Source organism: Trachurus japonicus, chromosome 2, assembly GCF_045865225.1.
Source record: "Trachurus japonicus isolate A0001 chromosome 2, Traja_1.0".
NCBI classification, from domain to species: domain Eukaryota; kingdom Metazoa; phylum Chordata; class Actinopteri; order Carangiformes; family Carangidae; genus Trachurus; species Trachurus japonicus.
The window spans coordinates 13,056,738-13,079,898 of record NC_140908.1 but is presented as its reverse complement, the minus strand read 5'-3'; the positions used below and the strand labels follow the sequence as shown (position 1 = coordinate 13,079,898).

At 41.2% G+C, this 23,161-nt stretch overlaps 2 protein-coding genes across 14 annotated transcripts in view; one reads left to right on the top strand and one right to left on the bottom strand.

Moving 5' to 3' along the window:
* Nucleotides 1–9,654, bottom strand: part of LOC146990945 (inositol polyphosphate-4-phosphatase type I A-like) — a 50,295-nt gene extending 40,641 nt beyond the window's left edge. For 6 of the 13 annotated variants that reach the window (XM_085802029.1, XM_085802000.1, XM_085802039.1 and 3 more), the window contains exons 1-2: nucleotides 9,503–9,653; nucleotides 1,178–1,243 (exon numbers count right to left, since the gene is read on the bottom strand). The gene's annotated coding sequence lies outside the window, so the exon portion shown is untranslated. Of the gene's footprint in view, nucleotides 1–1,177; nucleotides 1,244–9,502 lie in introns of all 13 variants that reach the window. The other 7 variants (XM_085801992.1, XM_085802009.1, XM_085802078.1 and 4 more) reach the window with 4 other exon arrangements.
* A 1,159-nt stretch (nucleotides 9,655–10,813) lies between these two features.
* On the top strand, nucleotides 10,814–22,916 carry LOC146990944 (sodium/hydrogen exchanger 2-like). The gene is made up of 13 exons (XM_085802125.1): nucleotides 10,814–11,320; nucleotides 12,059–12,384; nucleotides 12,942–13,079; nucleotides 14,721–14,971; nucleotides 15,636–15,853; nucleotides 17,383–17,582; nucleotides 17,666–17,755; nucleotides 19,321–19,391; nucleotides 19,531–19,698; nucleotides 20,056–20,161; nucleotides 21,052–21,168; nucleotides 21,626–21,713; nucleotides 22,415–22,916. Exons 1-13 carry the CDS (start codon nucleotides 11,041–11,043, stop codon nucleotides 22,846–22,848), a joined length of 2,487 nt encoding a protein of 828 aa, XP_085658251.1. The 5' UTR covers nucleotides 10,814–11,040; the 3' UTR covers nucleotides 22,849–22,916.
* Nucleotides 22,917–23,161: the final 245 nt, after the last annotated feature.

The window sequence follows — 23,161 nt, the reverse complement described above, 5'->3', positions numbered from 1 at the left end:
ACCAAACGTCCGCTCTGTGAAGGAGCGACTTTCCATTACACAGTGATAACTCTAACTGTGATGCATTCAAGTGCTTCAAGAGATTACATACAGTACATCTCAATGCCTAGTCTACATTTTACTACAACTCTAGACAGAAGAGCGAGCAGAGAGCGGTTTCAATACAAAGACCTTGTGTACTGCTCGCTGCAACAAATCAGTGCGCCCACTGTGCTCAGGCCGACGAGGGGAAACGTGAGGAGACTGACAGTGCAGCGGCCGTCTGACCTCTGTCCTTTATTCTGACGTTTAGAGGAACCTTTTATATGTCAAAACATCACCTTTAATTCTCACCCAGGGTGGTTTATCACGCGTTGTGACATGATATGGAGAAGTTATTCATCAAACCGGCTGGGATTTGATCGAAGTTATGATAAACCTGTCTGATATCAGAAGTTAAAGGGATAGTAGTATTTTTTTAAAGTGGGGTTGTATGATCTACAAATAGCCCCTAAGTACTTTAATTGCAGTAGAAGACTCTCTGCACTCCTCCCGTTAGCAACGCCAGCCCATAATAGCCCTGCCCAGAGATTTACAACATATATTGTTGTGAACAGACCCAAAGAAACGGCCTATTTTCACGGCCTAAAAGAGGTTTTACGTGAAAAAAAAAAACTCAGTTCCATAGTTCGCTATAATATAATTTTTTCCAGCCCTTCAAAGTGCAGGAAAAACGCAGTTTTTATTTGGACCTAACCAACTCACGTATCCCTCCGCCCAGGGTTAGCGCCCACCGATCAGCAGTTGGTTAGATCCAAATAAAAACTGTGTTTTTGAGGGGCTGGAAAAAATTATATTATAGCGAACAATGGAACTGAGTTTTTTTTTCACGTAAAACCTCTTTTAGGCCACGAAAATAGGCCGTTTCTTTGGGTCCATTCACAATACTGTATGTTGTAAATCTCTGGGCAGGGCTATTATGGGCGGAGTGCAGAGAGTCTTCTACTGCAATTAAAGTACTTAGGGGCTATTTGTAGATCATACAACCCCACTTTAAAAAAATGCTACTATCCCTTTAAAGATAATTAAAGTTGAGCTAAAGTGCACGATGACATCAGAAATAGATGAACCCATATTAGACTCATGCTATTTTGATGGTGTTGCGGTTGTAGGTTTGTGGGTGCTAGAATCTACTCACTTTGGGTTGTTGGAGAGGAGGAAGTGAACTGGTCCAGGTTCAGTGAGGTCGGCAGCGGTTCACGACCTGCAGACACACAAAAAAGCAAAGTTTTTATATTTTACAGTGGCGGCTCGTACGTCTTCTATGAGATTTATGGATTTATTTATCTTTTCACGCACTGAACGCCAACACTTTTATTATCATTTATTACAACCGTCATGATTTGAGTCAGTGTTGGTTCACTTCTAAAGCAAAAAATAGAAAATACGCAACAGTAATCTAATCTACTAATGTTGCTGAGCCAATAATAGTCATTCTGTGTGTGTGTGTGTTGTGTGGACCCACTATGATCAGCATTAGAATAAAGCATGAATAATTTCTTTAGAGGGACGGAGCAGCTGTAGCCCTTTCACATGAAAATGAGCAGAGCCCACACCCTAACACACACACACACACACACACACACACACACACACACGCTTTGTCAGTCTCACCACCCCACTGCAGATCACAGCTCACAAACAGCATCCTGCACGTATTGACACGTTGGAGGTTTGTTTCACTTATACTTATTTTGTATCATACTTGTTTTAGCATTACATCTTTTTCTGGGGTGGCAACGTGTGAACAGCTGCTGAAATCGGTTACCACGGTGACCACAGGTGTTAAGTCTTAAGTGTAACGTTGCTCCAGTGTGATTCAGACAAACCGCGAGAGTGAGTGCACTTCTTTCTCAACTTGGCACTACTTCCTTCTGTTGTTTCAGGAAGTGGATTAAAAGGGAGGATCTGTCTGCAAGTGGCAACCCTCAGTCTGCACTTAAATCTACACATTCATGGGAAAAAAATGAGAAAAAAACACGGTTTAATAAAAGATATCTTCAGTTTGATTTGAGCTACACGTGTTTTCGCTGTCTTACAGAGTTAAAAATGATTAAAAAATAAAAAATAATCAGTCTTAGCCACTCAAATATGCTCATTCTTTCATTTTGGAACTGAAAGTGGTTCACAAAGATAGAGGTACAACAAGAACACACACACTCAGTTCCCCAAATGAAGTAGAAACCCTGCCGCTAGTTGAGCAGTTGAAATCACTTTCACTCTTGGCTGAACTTGATAACACAAAAGATCATTTCATTGGTTCAAATCACCGACTATAATGAGACATTATCTCCGGTACGAGCAGCACAGCGTCCATCACCGTTGTGGGATTTCCTGCCATGATGCCACAAAAATGAACCTCGCAATTCTAAGAAAAGCCCGTAAGAACAACTTAAAACAGCAGTCTGGGGCGTTTGCAGGGACCGGCTGAAAGCAGAAGTGAGCTGGCAGGGTCGGGTTACGCGTCTCTTTTCGGCGGCCTCCCGAGGAAAAGAAAAAAAAACTGCGAGCATCAGTTCCCACAATGCGAGGGAAGTAATCAATGAAGAGCTGCTGATGAAGAGGAGAAGGGTGAAGGCACCGAGTCCCAGAAGATGAGGATGAAGCCACCTGTCTGTGCCAGAGCTGATAGAAAACTTTTAAAGGTCCACATCATCATCCTCATCATCATCATGACCTCATCTGGTCTGAATCATTAGAATCAGCAGACAGAAACACACAGTGAGTCACCTCGATGAAGTCACACAGAGAACCAGTAAATGCAGGAGCAGCTTCTCTCTCTGCAGGAATACGTTGTTATCGTTAAATATTAAATGAAACAGAAAGGGGACTTTCTGACTTGAGGCTTTTAGAATAAAAATCAGTCAAACCTGCCATGTAACAGGTCTGTTTCACACCTCTGTTCCTGCCGATTGAGTTTCAGCCATCTGTGTCCACGGTGATGGCGTTTGCCAGGAGGACGGACAAACGTTTGTCTGCCTCATTTGTCATTTGGAGGCATGGCGTTTAACATCACGAGGGCGCGGGGCGCTCTCTCTGAAAAGAGACATACTGTGACTGTAATGTTGTCGGGGGATGAGGCCTGCGCGCCCAGATCTGCCTTGGCAGGCTGACCGGTCGGTGTGACACAGCCTTTTCAGTCTGGCTGGATCTCCCCGGTCCTCGGTTCACATTGTCATTTCACATTGTCGACGTGTGTCTGACCAGAGAGCAGCTCCGAAATATGATACATCTCTTATCCAAGGCAGCGTATGTCTTCTTTTCTTCAGTTTTTAGAGTTTTTTGCTTCTTTTGAACAGACAAAAGGGAAAATTTTATTTTAATTTGACATGTTTCAATTGCAGTGCGCTGTCTTCCTCAAAAGTCAGCAAAAAAAACCTCACACTACACTTATGATATGAGATATTTAAATTGAGATGTCTTCTAAAAACTGGATTTCCAGCTCAAAGAGTCAGAAGACTCTCATCGACCCAAACCTCAACATCCAAGATGGCTGCTCTGCCCATCAACAGAAGAGAAAGATGTCAATTTCAAGCCGTCAATTTTCAAAACTGATCAGTTGAGTATTTGTTTCAAGACAAACTGGTCATTTTATAACCAAACTATTCATTTATTGACTGAGAAACCGATCATCAGTTGACTTGATGATGTAAATAACTGTTCCAAGCCACTGTCAGTGCAACATCTTGAAATAAAACATTAAAGGGATAGTTCAACATTTTGGCAAATTGGCCTATTGCCATAATCCCTATAGTCCCTATAGTCCCTATAGAGGTAGGTTCATAACGTTTAATTATCGGTGCATGTTGCTTTGAGATCAGCGGGGCAGAGACGTGAGCTGCTCAGTGAACACAACGGAGGCGCACGGTACTTTCAACTTTCCCTTATCAAACTCATCAAATACACAATCCAACAACTCCAAAACTCTGCACATTCGCACACTGTGAAATAATAACGTATTCTTATGTAACATTACGACACATGAAGCAAATACTTGTAACTACTTTACTTTGCTTTTGAAATCACTCCACCCAGCAGCCGTGTCTGGAATGTAGTTCCGGCTATGCATTTGCCTCGAAAACAACTCTGTCTCAGATTATTATCTTATAGTGTGGCAAATGTGCAGGTCACAACTTGTCCATAAGAGTGTTTTGGAGTTGCTGGATTGTGTATTTGATGAATTTGATCCATTGCGTTAGCTAAGCAGCTCACGTCTCTGCCCCACCGATCTCAAAACAGCTTGCACCGACAATTAAATTAAACGTAATGAACCTACTTCTAAGACTATAGGGATTTGGCAATAGGCGAATTTGCTAAATGTTGAACCATCTCTTTAAGCTTCCTTATAAGATCTCAGAAACTCTCTGCCTCTAACCTGCCTGCTTGCAAAATGAACGCACTTAAATGCAACATCTCTCAAAAGTGAAAGTCACCATAGAAGTCATGCACCTGCCTCTTCACTGCAACGACACTGGAGCTGCATTGGCTCAAGTCTTTGGAGCGTGGTAAGTGAACGCATCCTGTATCTGTCATGTCTCAGCCCGCATCTTTTCTTTCTTTTTTTTTAACACAACACACTATGACTGGTTCCAGGATAAACAATTAGCATACAGCATGATGGTGCAGTTTCTCCCCCAAATGCCTGAACCCGGATCAGATGTCGCTGTCATAACAACATAAAAAGCAGCAGCATCGCCGTGCAGAATGTGTGTGTGCGTTTCAGCGGCGTTATGGTTTACACACATACCGGAGGAAGAACGGCCGCTCCGCTTCGCTCTGTCTGTCTGTTCTGCTGCCGATGGGATGTAAACAAACTCACGCAGGGAGACTGCAGCCAGCCCTCGCCCTCTCCTCTCCTCTCCTCTTCCTCACCCTTTACTCTCTCTCTCTCTCTCTCTGTCCCTCCTCCCTTTCCGACAGCTCGCTGCTTCCCAAACAATCGAGGCAATTAACCCTTTCCCTGCTCCAGTCTGCAGCAATAACAGCTCTTCTTCCTCTGAGGGACGACTGATCACCAGAGAGAGGCAGAGTGATGCTTCTGGAAGAGGGGGTGTGTCTGTCTGCAGTCTAATAATGATAATAGAAACATTAAGTCACAAACACAATGTTACAGTGGCAATGAATAACCTTGATGTACTGCAGGACTGTGCTTTAGAATCAGCTACATAAACTGAGTGTCTTTGCTCTTTTTTTCTTTTTCTTATTCTTATTATTCATTTTTCTTATTCTTATTATTCATTAATCATACTCTATTACAAACACTGCTTTCTTTTTGCTGCTGTTGCTATTTTCTATTTATTATCTGTGCTATACTTTTCGTTTCTGTTTCTTTACTGCTGCTGCAACCTTGTAAATTTCCCCGCTGTAGGACAAATAAAGGATTATCTTATCTTAAGTTAAGTTAAGTTAAACTTCATTCAAACTAAGTTGATCAACAATAAAGCAACATACATTTATTTTTTGCAGGACTAAAATCTTTTGATGCAACAGACATTTTTTGCAGAGTGGAGCTGGCTTGCATGCGGAGACCGTAGGGAGACGAATCACGTTTTTTGCCATGCTCCATGTGGTGGTCCCATCTTTGGGCAGCAGACACACACACACACACCCCCGCACAGGTCCCTGTCTCTTCCTTTTGATGCTTCTCCGTCCCCCCCCCCTTGTGCTCATCAATAATTTAATGAACAGTTGTGTGAGCGGCCGAGCATCAGCAGACCGGTGTGTCTTTGTGTTTATCTGTGCGAGACGCTGAAAAAAAACACGCACATCACTTTGAGTGTGTCAACAATGGGCTTCCATTGTAAACTGACCTGATAAATCAACCTCTGTATCAACAGATAGTAGGGATGTCACGATTACTTGTTTTCACAATTAATCGTGGTATTAAACGCCACAATTAATTAATCGCAAAGATTTCTAAATACCATCAATTCACAAATGAGATTATGTAGGAACCATATTGACAGATGCGCGCCAAAATAAAGGTAAATGCACAGATACTGGTCCATTTAACTAACGTAACATTGAATGGGTAGGAATTTAAATGTTAGCGTGTCATTTGTATTAAAAAACAAACCAAAACAAAACAAAAAACGATTAAAATGAATGTAAACATTTGGTATAGATGACAATTTATGACCTGAATATTTCAAACACTTCCCCTGGGGGGTTAATTATTGGTCATATATTAATAGATACTTGTGTAAACAATGAGTAATGTAATTATATTTTGACTATATTTGATTTTACACATTCATAGTGTTGTGAAAAATCGTAACACCATGACAGATAAAGGAAAGCATTGTTGTATCAGTTTATTTCTAAGAATTTAAGTCTAAATTACTATTATAATTTAGGATATTTACCTTTTGTTTTGTTTACTAATGTAATTATTAGTTTTCTAATATGTATAGTCGTCAAGGGACGATCCGCTCTACTCATTGTGTAACTATTGTGTGTTAAAAATAACCTAATGACACTGACGGGTGAGAGAGCGATCCATTTTGGTGAAGAGGATGATACAGCTCATTAAGGACCCACTGAATGTCTATGTGCCTGTACCCCCACATTATGTAATCTTTATGCTTCTCCTCCTCCTCCTCCGTCCATCCATAAATTTAAAAACAGACACGGGCAATAAGGCGGCAACATCTGTCGATAGCGTCACGCACGTGCCTGCGAGGAACGACGGAGCAGAGGAAGTCACAGATGAGGATGAATCAACAGGCTTCTGCTCGACCCTCTGGAGCTGAGTGGGAGAGTTTGGGAGAGTTTGATGAGTCATCACACACACACATGCACACACACACACACACACACACACACACACACAGGATACAGAGGGATTCACTAACCCTGCGATTTCAAGTCAAATCACAATCCATCAATACAACCACGACAGCGCTAACAGCTGGTTTTACCAACTACTGTAGGATTCACCTCTAATCTGAAACCTCATTAATCGATGCAAAAAACTACAAAAGTCTCTATAGATAAGACGATTAGCTGATTAATCAATCAGGCAACAGACAGAAGCTCGATCAGCAAACCATTCTGATCAGCGATAAGTCATTTCAGTCATTTTTCCCCAAGAAGAACTGCCAAATATTCTCTATGTGAATATTTGCCGCTCTCTTTTGTCACAAATGATGGCACACTGAATATATTTGCGTTGTAGACCGCTGTTTGGAAAAAGCATGCAACACTAGTCGTAAGAAATCGCATTATTCTCCATTTTCTGACATTTTTAAACCAAGTAAATGACTCAATGTAATTGATTGCATCAAAACCACCAAATATTAAAGGGATAGTTGAACATTTTGACAAATTGGCCCATTGCTATAATCCCTATAGTTTTCGGAGTAGGTTTGTTACCTTTAATTGTCGGTGCAAGCTGTTTTTAGAATGGCAGAGCAGAGCGGCGAGCTGCTCAGAGCTACACTACGAAGGCTAATGGAATTTCTTGGTTTCCGTCATCAAACTCATCAAACACACAATCCAACAACTTCACAACACTCTGGTGGACAAGTTGTGACCTGCACATTCACCACGCTATGAGATAATAACACAACGTTACCAGACAGAGTTGTTTTAGAGGGAGATTCATGCAAAACCGCTGGTTTGGGGGCAGTTTAGTTCTGCCTATGCATTTGCCTCTAAAACAATTCTGTCTGGTAACGTTCTGTTATTATCTCATATCGACGTGAATGTGCAGGTCACAACTTGTCCACCAGAGCGTTGTGGAGTTGTTGGATTGTGTATTTAATGAGTTTGATGAGGGAAACCAAGAAATCCCATTAGCCTCCGTAGCGTAGCTCTGAGCAGCTCACGGCTCTGCTCTGCCGTTCTAAAAGTATCTTGCACCGACAATTAAAAGTAACGAACCTACTCTGAAAACTATAGGGATTATGGCAATGGGCCAATTTGACCGAATGTTCAACTATCCCTTTAATTTCACTTTCACAACAAACACAAAAAGCATAGCTACTGCTGTCAGTAACTGGATAGGAAGTGAAACAATTTTGAACAATAAGTGTGGAAATGAGTTAGGAATCGATATGAACCATCATCCTGACAATATGACACATCATGAGCAGAAATAGCCTCTGAAACATTCATGTCATCTCTCTCTCTCTAACTACCTGCATCCTAACTGTTGTTAAAACATGGCTGCTAAAAACCAAACCACCTGCGTCAGAATTTGAACTCAGAGGCCTGGAACAAGGACACACACACACATACACACACACCGGCGTCTGGGGCTGAGGAGATAGAGAGTGACATGCAGTGATTTGTGTGGAAGGGCAGGAGGAAATGGAAAAGGAGAAGTTTTCCAACCTACCACAGAAAGTATGAAAAACAGCACAGGGAGAAACTTTCGTAAAATAATTGTTAATATCATACTGTTATCTGGAGATAATCTGATGTTTTTACACATGTTTTTCTTCAATAACACCAAATAAAAGAATAACGCTGAACAGTTTCTATTGTAACTGAACTGACAAGCACTATAAAGTTTGTTTCCACGCTTTCAGTCACTGTGATCGCACACACACACGCACATCACCTCATGCAGCACCACAGCAGAAGGCCTCATGTTCACACAGGTTCCCTCTCCTCCTCATGATGAAGAGCAGCAGCATCATCTCTTTGTAATCAGTGTGTGTCCATGCTGTCTGACCTTGACTCCCCCTGCACAGCGAAACTCTAAACCAGCCGTGGGGACTGCAGCAGTCGACTGTGTGAGCACACAAACATTGCACAAACTCACTCACACAGACTCAGCACATGAGTAGTTCAGCATCAGTCAGCATCCAGACAGACACACATACACACAATATACGTATACATACTCAGCAAAATCACTACACACGCCCTGCAAAAGCACAAGCATGGATGATCTTTGTTTAACAGGATGAGTTATACCTGCAATGAACATAATAAATCAAAGCAATAAATACTGTTATGTCTGTTATGACTCCAGGCTAAGAGGAAAATGCACCGTTTCCTCACTAAGTTACGTAATACTAGCGGCAGCAGTGTTTCTCAGGCTGTGACCCGCCTGTCACAACTTAAGGAAGCGCGTTTACATTATAAGATGACTGACAGCTTGATTATATAGCACGTTACTTCATTTATAAGCATTATTTCGCTTTTTTAACTGCGTGCACTGTCCTTGTTGCTGACCCCCTACGTCCCATCATACCTCGGCGTCAGTCTAATGCACTTCAATGCTTTCTTTTTCTTTTTCTTTTTCTTCTGTAGCCTATTTGAGTTATGTGATAGAAACATTATTCAGTGCTGTCTTCTTATGGCTCAAACACAAAACCTGTTTCCCGTTTCTGAACTTATAGAAAACTATAAACACTGACAACGCCGCAGCCGTTAGCTCTCTTTAGCCGTTAAAACCGTCATTACGCTGCGTCATTTCAATTAAAACCTGCTGTAAATAAACATAACTTACCAATTTAGGTTTGTGCGGTGGTGAAATATCCGTTTATTCGATGATAAGAGTAAAAACAACTGTTCTGCGGAGTGTGTCCTCCGGGCTGCCCCACTGTTTCTGACTGGCAGGCTCAGTTCCCGTAGCTGCAGCAGCTACCAGCCGCTGGCCACGCCCCCCGCTGCGTCGCACGCCGTTTGCGTCATTACGTAGGCAACTCTGTTGACAGCCTACGTTTTTTCAAAATAATGAGAAATTGAAATAAAAAACGAGAAAATAAGCAGCTCCGCAACTGTAAAAGTAAGTACGTTTGCTCAAGATCACTCACATCTGTAGTTCTGCAAATAAAACTCACAATAAGATCAATCAAATGTAGTAATATAAGATATAACCTACTTAGACTTAGACATAGAGACACAGACTTAGCCTACTTTATTGATCCCAAAGGAAATTCAAGAAGCGCACATATATAATATGATAATAAAAATGAAGAAAAAAATATAGAAATCCATCCATATAAAATGATGTATAGGTACATCAGTATGAAATAAAACAAATTACATAAATAAATACAATAAACTGTACCAAATTAAATAATGTATAAACTGTGCAATGGAAGAAAAAAACTACGCAAATACTACCAATATCAGCATTAAAAACCTTTTTGCACATAAACACACAGTGGCGAACTAATATAGTTTGTGGCATAACTAATCAATATTTGATTGCCAATGGGCTCTATGCACAGCTCCACTAGGTCATTCATTTCCTGTCTTACATTATTGGACAAACTGATTAATCCAGGTGTGTCTGACCATTGTGACTATACTCAGACACACCTGGATTAATCAGTTTGTCCAATAATGTAAGACAGGAAATGAAGGACCTGCCTTAAATTCAGGAAGTAGTGGAGCTGTGCATAGAGCCCAATTAACAACATCTAATAAGAGAAATTAATGTATAATATTGATCACAATAAGAAGTTGCCCATGTGATTGTAGAGCTGCTGTGCAGCGCAGATTGTTTGATCTTATTTTATCTTATACTGCCATCATATGGACACTATGACTTATTGCAAAATTTGGACATAATATTCAAAGGATGCAGCTCTACCATACCTTTGCACACCTTACCTGTGTCACACCTTTAAATCAGTGCTTGGGTTGGCACTGGTTAATTTGAATACTTATTTATACTGAACCGGAACAGCAAGTGTATTTACAACATTGCAACAACACTGTCAAGTTTTGCTCTCATGTCATTAGGACATCCTGAGGGGCTCCACCCAGTAGCCATGACATAGGTGACAAGCAGGTTCAGCAACACTTCAGCAAAACCAGAATTGTGTTGCAGCTCATACAAAATCCTGCTGAGACAGTTTAGAAGGAAGGAGTCTCTGTGTGTTTCTCTCAGTGCAGTATGACGTTTTTCCAACTGAAACTTTGATCCGGACATGGACTGGAGTACAGGAATTAAGATTTATATTTATTTGGAGCTTCTATTTTGAGTGTTTTTTAACTCACATTGGAAATAGCTAAGATCTGTGTCAGCCGGTGAAGATGAGGACGCTGCTTTTATCTGAACTCAGGACTCACAGAGGAGTTTCTTTCATGCTTCTGCTCCTCTTGCTCTGCTGCTTCGGTGTAAAATGTGAGCTACAGGAACCTAAACCCTCAGCTGGGACCAACCTTCCCACCATCGAACCTTTCCACAATGAACCTCAGGCCTTTCCCGAGCCGGAGAGGGCCAGCCTCCCTGTGTTTACTATGGACTACCCTCGGATACAGGTTCCCTTTGAGATTACTCTATGGGTGCTGTTGGCCTCCTTTGCCAAAATCGGTATGTTTGGTTTCTATTTGTGTGTGCATGTACTGTAAATTAAAGGGATATTCAAATTTCACTCATTATCTACTACGAATTTTCAGAGTCCTCCGTTCCTTCTCTGAGTTACGGGGGGGTCCGCGCAGCAGTATTTGTCCATATAATGGTTGTCAATGGATACCAACTTTCTTTGTCCAAAAAGACACACCAAAAAACATCCAAATACCTCCATACTGCTCGTCTGTAATGTCCCTCTTGTATTGAAGCCCCGACATGAGAAATTGTTCCGAAAAAAATTAAATAAGTCTATATTTTAAGCTTGTTTGTAGCGGAAGCTCCCAGTGTCTCGGTTCACTGCTCTTCCTGTGTCAGTGCAAATCTCGCGTGATTTGCACTGACCGGCGGAACAATTTCTCATGTCGGGGCTTCAATACAAGAGGGACATTACAGACGAGTAGTATGGAGGTATTTGGATGTTTTTTGGTGTGTCTGTTTGGACAAAGAAAGTTGGTATCCATTGACAACCATTATATGGACAAATACTGCTGCGCGGACCCCCCTGTAACTCAGAGAAGGGACGGAGGACTCTGAAAATTCTCACAGCTCTTAGTCGACATGAGGGTGAGGAGATAATGAGTGAAATTTGAATTTTGGGTGAACTACAGTATCCCTTTAAAGGCTTGGATCAGGGTTTTCAACCAGGATAATTCCAGTAGGAGTTTATAAAGTCCAATCTTTGCACTGTCTTCCCTCCAGGTTTCCACATCTACCACAAAATCACCATCTGGATCCCTGAGTCCTGCCTCTTGATCGCGATCGGCCTGGTGGTGGGCGCCATCATGCACTCGGTCAAAGAGGAGCCCCCGGCCGTGCTCAGCTCCAACGTCTTCTTCCTCTACATGCTCCCGCCCATCATCCTGGACAACGGCTACTTCATGCCCACCCGGCCGTTCTTCGAAAACGTGGGCACGGTGCTGTGGTACGCCGTGGTGGGGACGCTGTGGAACAGCATCGGCATCGGCATTTCTCTGTTCGCCATCTGCCAGTTTGAGGTGTTTGGGATTCAGGACATCAACCTGCAGGTCAGTGAAAGTGGGTTAAAGGTGTGAAAAGGGAAAAGTGACTGATGCACAGGGCCGTTGTATAGGGGAGAAAGGTGATGATAATTCTAGGGGCCCAGCGCCCAGTAGGGAAGTCTAATCTTTGTATGACTGAATTATTCTGCATAAGACCCTGACTAATACTCATAGTAATGCTGCATTAGCATCAAAACAAAGTAGGCTAAATAAAAAATGATAATACATACGTAGTTTAAGAAAAAAAGTGGAAAAGTCAGGGGCCCACTTTAGTATTGTTTCAGGGGGCCCAGAATTCTTAGCAACGGCCCTGCTGATTTAGATATTTTGAAGTGAATTTGCTGCCGGTGGCTCAAAACAATGTCGACCTTTCATTTAATCATTCATCACACATCTATGTGCAAAGGTTAAACCTGAATATTGCACTTCAGCTTTGCAGCCAATAGTCCATAAATCAAAATGTAAACACACTCCGTCTGCTGTCGTGCACTAAATCACTCCGGTGCCCAAACCCAAACAGAGGGACTGAGCTTTATTTGTCTTCCACTCTCTTAACTTTGCAGGAGAACTTGCTGTTTGCCGCCATCATCTCGGCCGTGGACCCTGTGGCTGCTCTGAATGTGTTTGAGGACATAGGCATCAATGAGCAGACCTACATAGTCATATTTGGAGAGGGACTCTTCAACGATGCCGTCACTGTGGTGAGTGCAAGGGATATGTGTGTTTTCTTTATATGTTTTATAGGATATGCATCTTATTGCTGAGAGATTTGAGCACAAAAAGAAACTTGCCCCATGCCTGGAGGGAGATGTCTTTTCCCCTGCACGCAGTTTCCCCCTCAGTCTAGTTTGTCCAGTTCCCTATTGTTAAATGGGAATGTCAAGCCCGCCTTTGCTTCGGCTGAGTTTCACTTGAAAGGCAAGTTTCACTTCCTGGCACTGATTGGCTTCAGTTGCAAACTGTCACCGAAGACAAATGTGCTTTAAAAAAAAAAAAAAAAAAACGTGTCAGTTTTACCAGTTGAGCGGCTCCTGTCAGGTCGGTGCATGATCACCAGCCTGACCCAAAATGAGCCAAACAATTTTAAACAGTGAATGAATTAAAGGATTTTCATCAGAGCAGTTGAACTTGTTTGACAGCAGCTGCCTGTCATCTCCAGTTCACTGTGTGTGTGGTATTTACTGTAACACATGCGGTAACTATCTCTATGGAAACTTTACATCCAGCTGTATGTTGATTTTTTAAAATATGATCCTAAATAAAAGCTTTACATGTATTTACACACAACCACTTTCTACATCTCTATTAGACTTACACAGTTAAAAAATATTTATGGATATTTTCCTACAAAAACAAAGTAAAAAACGTGCACAGACTTTTTAAAGGGCAGGGGCGATAAGAAGAAAAAAAGGGCACATACAGTCCTCACCACAGAAGAGGGCACTCTATCATGCATTTTGGCTCCAAAGAGGGCACTGTAGCTTGTGTTTTTCAACAATTGGGCCATGAAGGGGGGCGACCACCCCCCTGCCCCCCACCTGTGCACACCACTGTTGCAAGGAAGTTGCACTGTTTTGGATTCAAGTTGGTGACTGGATTTCTGTTCATAGTTCAAACTTTCACTGTTTCTCATATAATCTGCAATGATGCAGAAGGAAAGGACCTTCATTATTAAAGGGACAACGAGGAGTTTTGGAAAAGCGAAGCGTTTCCACACTACATTTATGAGCCGCAAGACAGACTCATGTTTTCATTCATCAAGAATTAAAGTCAGAGGTTGGAAGACGATCACATACCGTCGTAGTTCCGACCATAAACGGCAATTCGGCGGCGTTATTCTCATGACTCGCCACGAAACCGAAAGTAATAACACCACTAATAATAACAAAATAACACCACTAATAATAACAAAATAACAATAGAGACAAAACGATAGATTTATCTAAAATGGACCCATTAACAAGTGTGGGTAACGGAGATTCATCCACATTAACGTGAGACTTTTTTATAACCAAATAGAAACTCCTTGTTGTCCCTTTAATAAGATCTAATATAATTAGTACGGATAGGAAAAGCCTTTATTTATAGACCTACAAAAAGACAACAATTAAATATAGAACGCTTCAAAATGTTCCTGAAATTTCAGTGGACAGTTAGCCAGGGTTGGTCTGAATACCTTTACCCTGAAATGGGATTGTGGTAACAGAGGGCCTTGTTACTCTTTTTAAAAAATAACTTTTTCCTTTTGTCTTTTTGTGTTTCTGTCTGTTTGCATGTATACCACAATTGGATATTTGATTAAAAAAAAAAAAAAAAATCTGATCCTCTGTCCCTCCCCTCAGGTGCTCTACAGCATGTTCACCTTCCTGGCAGACCTGCCCGTGGTCGAATCCACCGACGTGTTCCTGGGAGTGGCCCGGTTCTTCGTGGTGGCGCTGGGCGGCTTCCTCTTCGGCCTCCTTTTCGGATTCGTGGCGGCGTTCACCACGCGTTTCACCCACAACGTCCGTCCCATCGAGCCGCTCTTCGTCTTCATGTTCAGCTACCTGGCCTACCTGGTGGCCGAGCTGTTCGCCATCTCCAGCGTTCTGGCGTAAGTGAGGGTTGTGGCTTGATTCAAATATAAAATTCAAAGCATTGCAGCTACTATTTATTTATTTTTTGGTATATTTCTTTATTCCACTTTGGTTTACAAATTTACTTTACATGTAATTTCAGTATTACACAAGTGTTTTTTTTTCTTTCTTTCCCCCCCACCTGTTGTTACCCTTACAAACAAATAAATTACCAAACATTTATATGAAAAGAGAGAAAGAGAAAGGAAAAAGAAATAAAATACATTTTATATATACATTTATTATAAACAAAAGGATAAAAAAAGGAAAGAAAGTTCAACCACTACTGCTACTATTTTTAATATTCAGAATATAAACATTCACAGAAGTTGCAGCCCTGAGAATAACAGAACAGATTCTCTAAATACTAAAAAAGTGTGATTTATTGCTTCCTCTAGTTTCTCCTTTATGCTGGGGAATATTAGAAAACCCTGTTTCCTCTACACTAATAAAGTAACTTCATAGCTGTGCGCACAGACACAAACTACAGTATAAGGGTGTGCTGACTTGGCGTTTTCTGGTAGCGACAGTAAATAATGTGGGAAAACAGTTGCACCAAGATATAAATCTTTCCCCTCCGGACTGTGTTTTTCTTTGATGCCTGATTGCACAGATTTGACTTTGTTTTTTTCCTCCCTGCAGCATCATAACATGCGCCATCACCATGAAGTACTACGTGGAGGAGAACGTGTCCCAGAGATCCTGCACCACCATCCGTCATGTGGTGAAGATGCTGGCCACCGTCTCCGAGACCCTCATCTTCTTCTTCCTGGGTGTTGTTACCATAACGACCGACCACGAGTGGAACTGGGCCTACATCCTGTTCACGCTGGTCTTTGCCTTCGTCTGGAGAGGACTGGGTGAGAGAGACCGTGACAAAGCTTTTTCTTTCTTTCTTTCTTTCTTTCTTTCTTTCTTTCTTTCTTTCTTTCTTTCTTTCTTAGGGGAGCACTTCTCTTTCTGTTTATACATCTATGGGCCACGCTACTCCGCAAGGAAGAAGGCAACACACACACACTCATCAACTACATCTCAGGGTTATCAAAGCTAGTCACTTGGAAAACACGCAAGAACAGGGTGAGGGGTCAGGGGTCACAGGAGGTGGTGGCTATGGTAACGGGGATGCTGGCAGCTCGGCTGAGGGTGGAGTTCAGCTTCTACAAGCTGACTGACCAGATAGAGGGTTTTGTGAAGACCTGGGCTGTGAATGGTGTTTTGTGTTCGGTCCAGGAGGACTCACTAGTCCTGAGTTTCTGAGTCTTTTCTGTTGTCGTCATTTGCTCAGTTGATTATGTCCTGGTTTGCTCTGTGTGATTGATTTTGATAGAGTTGTGTGACAAAGGACAGACTGATAATAAAAGTTTGGTTTTAAAAATCAAAAAAAAAAATCTTTCTTTCTTTCTTTCTTTCTTTCTTTCTTTCTTTCTTTCTTTCTTTCTTTCTTTCTTTCTTTCTTTCTTTCTTTCTTTTTTCTTTATCTCTCCTTATCTGGTTTGATGATAAGACTTGATGACATGTATACAAAATTAAGAGTAACATATACAGTATAACCTTAACATAGACAAAGACAAAGCTTTTTCTTTCTTTCTTTCTTTCTTTCTTTCTTTCTTTCTTTCTTTCTTTCTTTCTTTCTTTCTTTCTTTCTTTCTTTCTTTCTTTCTTTCTTTCTTTTTTCTTTATCTCTCCTTATCTGGTTTGATGATAAGACTTGATGACATGTATACAAAATTAAGAGTAACATATATAACCGTAACATAGACAAAGACAAAGCTTTTTCTTTCTTTCTTTCTTTCTTTCTTTCTTTCTTTCTTTCTTTCTTTCTTTCTTTCTTTCTTTCTTTCCTCTTTCTTTCTTTGCTTCTTTCTTTTTTTTTTTATCTCTCCTTATCTGGACGTGATGACATGTATACAAAATTAAGAGTAACATATATAACCGTAACATAGACAAAGACAAAGCTTTTTCTTTCTTTCTTTCTTTCTTTCTTTCTTTCTTTCTTTCTTTCTTTCTTTCTTTCTTTCTTTCTTTCTTTCTTTCTTTCTTTCTTTCTTTCTTTCTTTCTTTCTTTCTTTTTTCTTTATCTCTCCTTATCTGGTTTGATGATAAGACTTGATGACATGTATACAAAATTAAGAGTAACATATATAACCGTAACATAGACAAAGACAAAGCTTTTTCTTTCTTTCTTTCTTTCTTTCTTTCTTTCTTTCCTCTTTCTTTCTTTCCTTCTTTCTTTTTTCTTTATCTCTGTATACAAAATTAAGAGTAACATATATAACCGTAACATATATCATTTTTTCTTAAAATAAAAAGTAAATTTGAACAAGAAAAATCTAAAATCTAAATCCATGCATCGTGCAAACAGCTTCATCCGTCCTTTTCTTCCCTGCAGGGATCCTGGTGTTGTCCCAGATCATCAACCCGTTCCGAACCATCCACATCAACTACAAGGACCAGTTCGGTCTCGCCTACGGAGGCCTGCGAGGGGCAATCTGCTTCGCCCTGGCCTTCACCCTGCCCGATACCATCAACAGGAAGAACCTGTTTGTGACGGCTTCCATCGCCATCATCATCTTCACTGTGTTCATACAGGTGGGCCTTCGGTCAGTCACAACACACACAGCCTCTGGCTTCTAACCACTACCTACAGTATGATAACATGTTCCTCTCTCCAGGGCATCAGCATCCGTCCAATCGTAGAGTATCTGAACATCAGGAGGACCAACAAAGACCTGAACACCATCAATGTAGAGGTTCACGGCAGGGTACGAGTCTGTTTTCTTCTGCTTTGCTGATTTTAGCCCTTATGTCTTTTTTAACCCATGTGATTGGACGCAGGGCCGTAGGGGAAAAAGGTGATGATAATTCGAGGGGCCCAGCGCCCAGTGGGGCCCACAAAAAACCCCAGTAGTCTAATATTTGTATGACTGAATTATTCTACATAAGATCCTGACTAATACTCATAGTAATTAGGGATGGGAATCTTTTACTATCTCACGATTAGATTCGATTCTGATTTTTGGGGCTACGATTCGATTCAAAATCGATTTTCGATTCAAAACGATTTGATTCATAATGATTTCTGCTTCAGTCTATCGGTGTGCAAAGGATCCGCATGATCTACTCCAGTCTGCTTTACAAGACAGAATGACTAAAGTGTCCTTTTTCACATTTATTGAGTTTTAAACATTTATCCAGGCTTAGATGGAATTGTTGAAACTGTTGCATAAAAGCAATATCACATATTGCTTAAAGGTTGACTATGTAGAATGACAAGAAAAACAACAGAAAAAGAATTCCAGCAGTCGATTGCCAGACCGTTGCTAGGTAAAACGGGCCGTTGCTAGGGACTCCGCTCTGATCAGAGGACAGCAGAGGAGGAGGACTAAGCAGGATATTTACCTTATGTTTCATTTTTACCGTCATTAACAGCAGAATGAATGACTTGTAGCGTGTTACAGGGAGAGTGGAGGCTCTCTGCCTTCACACCGCTGCTGCTCAGAGCCTCAGAGCCTCAGAGCCTCCGCTGTCACTGCTCTCGTCAAGTTGGAAAAAAAAAAAAAAAAAAGGAGCTCCGTGGCACCGAAAGTCCGCGACGATAAACGTGTTTATGACAGATAAGACTACACAAATACACCCATCCTAACAAGTATATGATAATCCATTGATCCACCGATTGATTATTAAAAAGGCTTGGTTGGAAACAAACGCATCCGACCGGGAGGAGGCAGGAAAACAGCGGAGAACTGAGCCACGTGTCGGCTACGGGCAGGTACGAATGTAAACAGAACGTTGACAGAAAGTCATTGTCGAGCCCGTCAAAAATATTAAAAATAATAATTCAGACTAAAAAAATTTTTTTAATGGAAAAGCAATACTTTCATTCTGTACCCCTCTAAAGGCCCCATGGATGTATTATTTTTGAAAAAATATAGCTTTTAATAAATATTCTACATATTCAACCTTTAAGTAACAAAATTAAAAGTGCCTCTTTATTTAAAATAGTGCAGTTAAACATGCTGCCTTTTAAATTCTAAGGAAATCGAGGCCGACAGCCAGCAGATTTGTTTAATTTTTTTATTTTTTAAAATCGATTTTGGGAATCGTATTAAATGAGAATTGCGATTCGTGTGTGAATCGATTTTTTGGCACACCCCTAATAGTAATGCTGCACTAGCATCAAAACAAAGTAGGCTAAATAAAAAATGATAATATATACATAGTCTAAGAAAAAAAAGTGGAAAAGTCAGGGGGTAGGGGCCCACTTTAGTGTTCTTTCAGGGGCCCCAGAATTCCTAGCAACGGCCCTGATTGGATGTGTTTTGTCCAGGTGATGGAGCACATCGTCTCCGGCATCGAGGACCTGTGCGGCCAGTGGAGTCACTACTACTGGAAAGACAAGTAGGAGTCTCTCTGATGATCTATGTTAATGGGATTCGATTGAAAGTTCTTTCCCCCATTCTCCTCCTCTAATGTGAACCGGTGGGTCTTTTCCTGCAGCAACACGACTTCATACACTAATTATCTTTATCCTTTTCAGATTCAAGAAGTTCAACGATCGTGTTTTGAGGCGTATCCTGCTGCGAGACAACAGGGCTGAGTCCAGCATTGTGTCTCTGTATAAGAAACTGGAGCTGCAGAACGCCATCGATTTGCTGGACACACCTTTGGGAGACCTCAGTGCAGCGCCGTCTATTATCTCTCTGCAGTAAGTCACACAGATTGATCAGTTTTAGCCTTATTTATTAAGACAAACATAATTTCTTAGAGTAAAATGATCAAAATATTTCAATAAATAGCTTTAAATGAAAGTGAGCTAATATTCTGCACAACCTGGCAACCCAAAAAGTTACAGCATCTAATCAGCTTATGTGTCTCTGAGGAAGACAACAGAAACTATATCTGAGTGCATCAGCTAAATGAACAAAACCTTTATATTAAATCTAATTTCCAGCTGATGGTGCTGTTAAACTACAATGCATTCATGTCAATAGTCATACAATAATAAAGCATTAGACTTGATTAGTGTCTAATCCACTGTTCCATTGCTCTCATCTCTGATCAGCGATGAGATGAAGGCGGCATCTCGACCGAAGAAGAGGTTCCTGGCTGCTGACGTGAGAAATATGCACGACATCCTGTCGAAGAACATGTACAAGATCCGACAGAAGGTAAAAAACACCTTTATAAGAAGAGATGTAATTTATAATACTGTATTAATATTCTCAGATAAGTTCAACAACTTCTTCCCTCTCACAAGTTCAACACTTTTCCTCCTCTGGGAACTTTTACCTCAACCTTCATGTGCGTGTAATGCTTTCCAGCGGCGCTCTGCCCTCATATGTTCCCACCGATGTATGAATATGAATAAAACATGAAGTGACACCACTAGTGATAAGTTTAATGAGCTAATATGCCGTAGGTTGGAAAATAATTATAAAGCCTTTGAGCAATCAAATGGAATAAAACATTTTGACAGTGGAAGAATTTAAATTAATCAAAGTTATAGAAATATGACACCTGGGTTAAAATAGATAAAACAAATCTTTCTTTTTTATTTAATAAAACAGCAACAACAGTTACTGTAACAGCAGGAAGTAGAGCATTTGTTTTATATGGGACTATTTTTAGCAGCACACTAAAAAATGTTGGGTTATTTCTGTAACCCAATTTCTGAGTTATTGGTGTTGAGTTAAATTTTTGGGTTATTTTTCCAGAGTGTAACCCATTTTCAGGGTTATAGGCTATGAATTTAACCCAATTCCTGGGTTGTTCAAATAATTGGGTTATTTTTCAGTGAAACAGTTGAATATTCAACCCAAAAGTTGGGTCAAAAAGAATAACCCAACCTTTTTGGTTAAAATAACCCAAAAAAAGGGGTTTGTCCTTATCTGAACCAGCAGTTGGGTTAAAATTGGGTTATTTTTTAACCCAACTGTTTTTAGTGTGCACAGATTAACATACATTTGGTGTTATAGTGTTTTACAGTAATTAGCAGGACAGTGATGTTGTTTTGTTGTTTAGTGAACTATTTCTCTAAACATCTCTCCCTCTCCTCCAGACCATGGCGTACACCAACAAGTACAATCTGCCCGATGAGAGCAGCACCAGGGAGATTCTGATCCGCCGCCACGCCAGCGTCCGGCGCAGCCTCCGGGCCTCAAGTTTCCGTGACACGGTGGGTTTCTGTTCTTATGGATGTTAAAGGGATACGGCACCCAAAATCAATAATTCACCAATCATCTGTACTCACCGTCATGCCAAGGAAGGGTTTGGAGAACTTTTGGAGTCATCAAAACGCTTTTGGAGTTCCAGGAGGCCAAAACACACACTATGAAACATCCAAATACCTCCATACTGCTCGTCCGTACTGACCCAAGTGTCTTGAAGCCGCCACATGAAAAAGTTGTTCGGAAAAATTAATTTGATCTCTGTTTTTAGCCTTGTTGTAGCAGTAGCTCCCAGTGGCTGCGCGAGATTTGCTGCGAGATGTTGGTTTACAACGATGAACAAACATCTTGCAGCAAATCTCTGTGAATTATCAATTTTGGGTGAACTTAAGTATCCCTTTAAACAAGATGTTGCTTTCTTTGTCTTCTCATCTGCCTGACCTTCACTCCTCTTCCTCTTCCCAGCCTGATCTAAACATCCCCAAGTCTCAGAAGTACTACTCCCTCCAGGCCGGTGGAGACCTGGAGTCTGCCCTCAGAAGACGAAGTTTTGGTGAGTTTTAGATATTTAATTTGTTTCCCTGGATGGATGACTTTTGCACACTAAAAACTGTTGGGTTAAAAAATAACCCAATTTTAACCCAACTGCTGGTTCAAATAAGGACAAACCGCTTTTTTGGGTTAATTTTAACTTATTCTTTTTTTTCTTTTTCTCTTAACCCATTGGGTTAAAATAACCCAAAAAAGGGGTTTGTCCTTATTCAAACCAGGGTTAAAATTGGGTTTTTTTTGTTTTTTTTTAACCCAACAGTTTGGTTGTTAAAAACTACAGAGAGTGCTCCAAACTTTTCTACCAAGTGACACCACTGTCACAGAAATGAATGGCAGTGGTGTCACTGGTTAACAAGTTTGGAGCGCTCCCTGCAGACCTAGATTGAAAAGTGGTTAAATGGTCCTTCAAGTACAATTACTTATCATTAGTACCTCTTCAAAAGAGAAAGAAAACTTTCTCGATTGATTATCTTATGTTTTAATATAAACCTATTAAAAGTAAACTCTTGTAAAAAAATATCCAATTACTTGAACAACCCAGGAATTGGGTTCATAGCCTATAACCCTGAAAATGGGTTACGCTCTGGAAAAATAACCCAAAAACTTAACCCAACACCAATAACTCAGAAATTGGGTTACAGAGATAACCCAACATTTTTTTGTGTGTGGTTGAGCTATAATGAAACTCTGGTGTTTTATCAGGCGGCGGTGATCTGGACCGTCTCTCAGAACCGCGCTCTTCGTCCCGCTCTCTGGTTCCCATGAGGAGGTTGAACACCATCCGAGAGTCTGCGGCTGCTTCTCCCCGACCCCCTCCCTCTCCGTTTCTGGAAGTTCACACCACAGACGACGAGAAGGGTCCCGGGAGTATCCGTGGTCCTAGAGGCAGGCATGAAGCACCGGCCCCTGCACCCAGGAGACGCAGCTCAGATCATGCAGAGGGAGACGACGATGATGATGATGAGCCAAGAAGAGAAGAGGAGGGACCAGCGGGACCGGTGCAGCCTCCCCAGCTGCCACCGCCTCGTGGCTGGCTACCAGACAACCAGGATGAACGGGGGAACGGGGCAGGAAACCCTCTGCTCAGACACTCAGCACAAGGAGCTAGAGGCTCAGGGAGATCATGGCACACATAGAAGGACAGATTGAGCCAAGTCGGCTGCTCTGGAGGAGACTCTTAAAGGGATAATTCAACATTTTGGCAAATTCGCCTATTGCCATAACCTCTATAATCATAGGTGTAGGTTAATTTGCTTTAATTATTAGTGCATGTTGTTTTGTGATTAGCGGGGCAGAGACGTGAGCTGCTCAGCGAACGCAACGGAGGTGAACGGTACTTTCGCCTTTCCCTCATCAAACTCATCAAATACACAATCCAACAACTCCAAAACACTCTGGTGGACAAGTTGTGACCCGCACATTCACCACGCTATGAGATAATAATGTAAT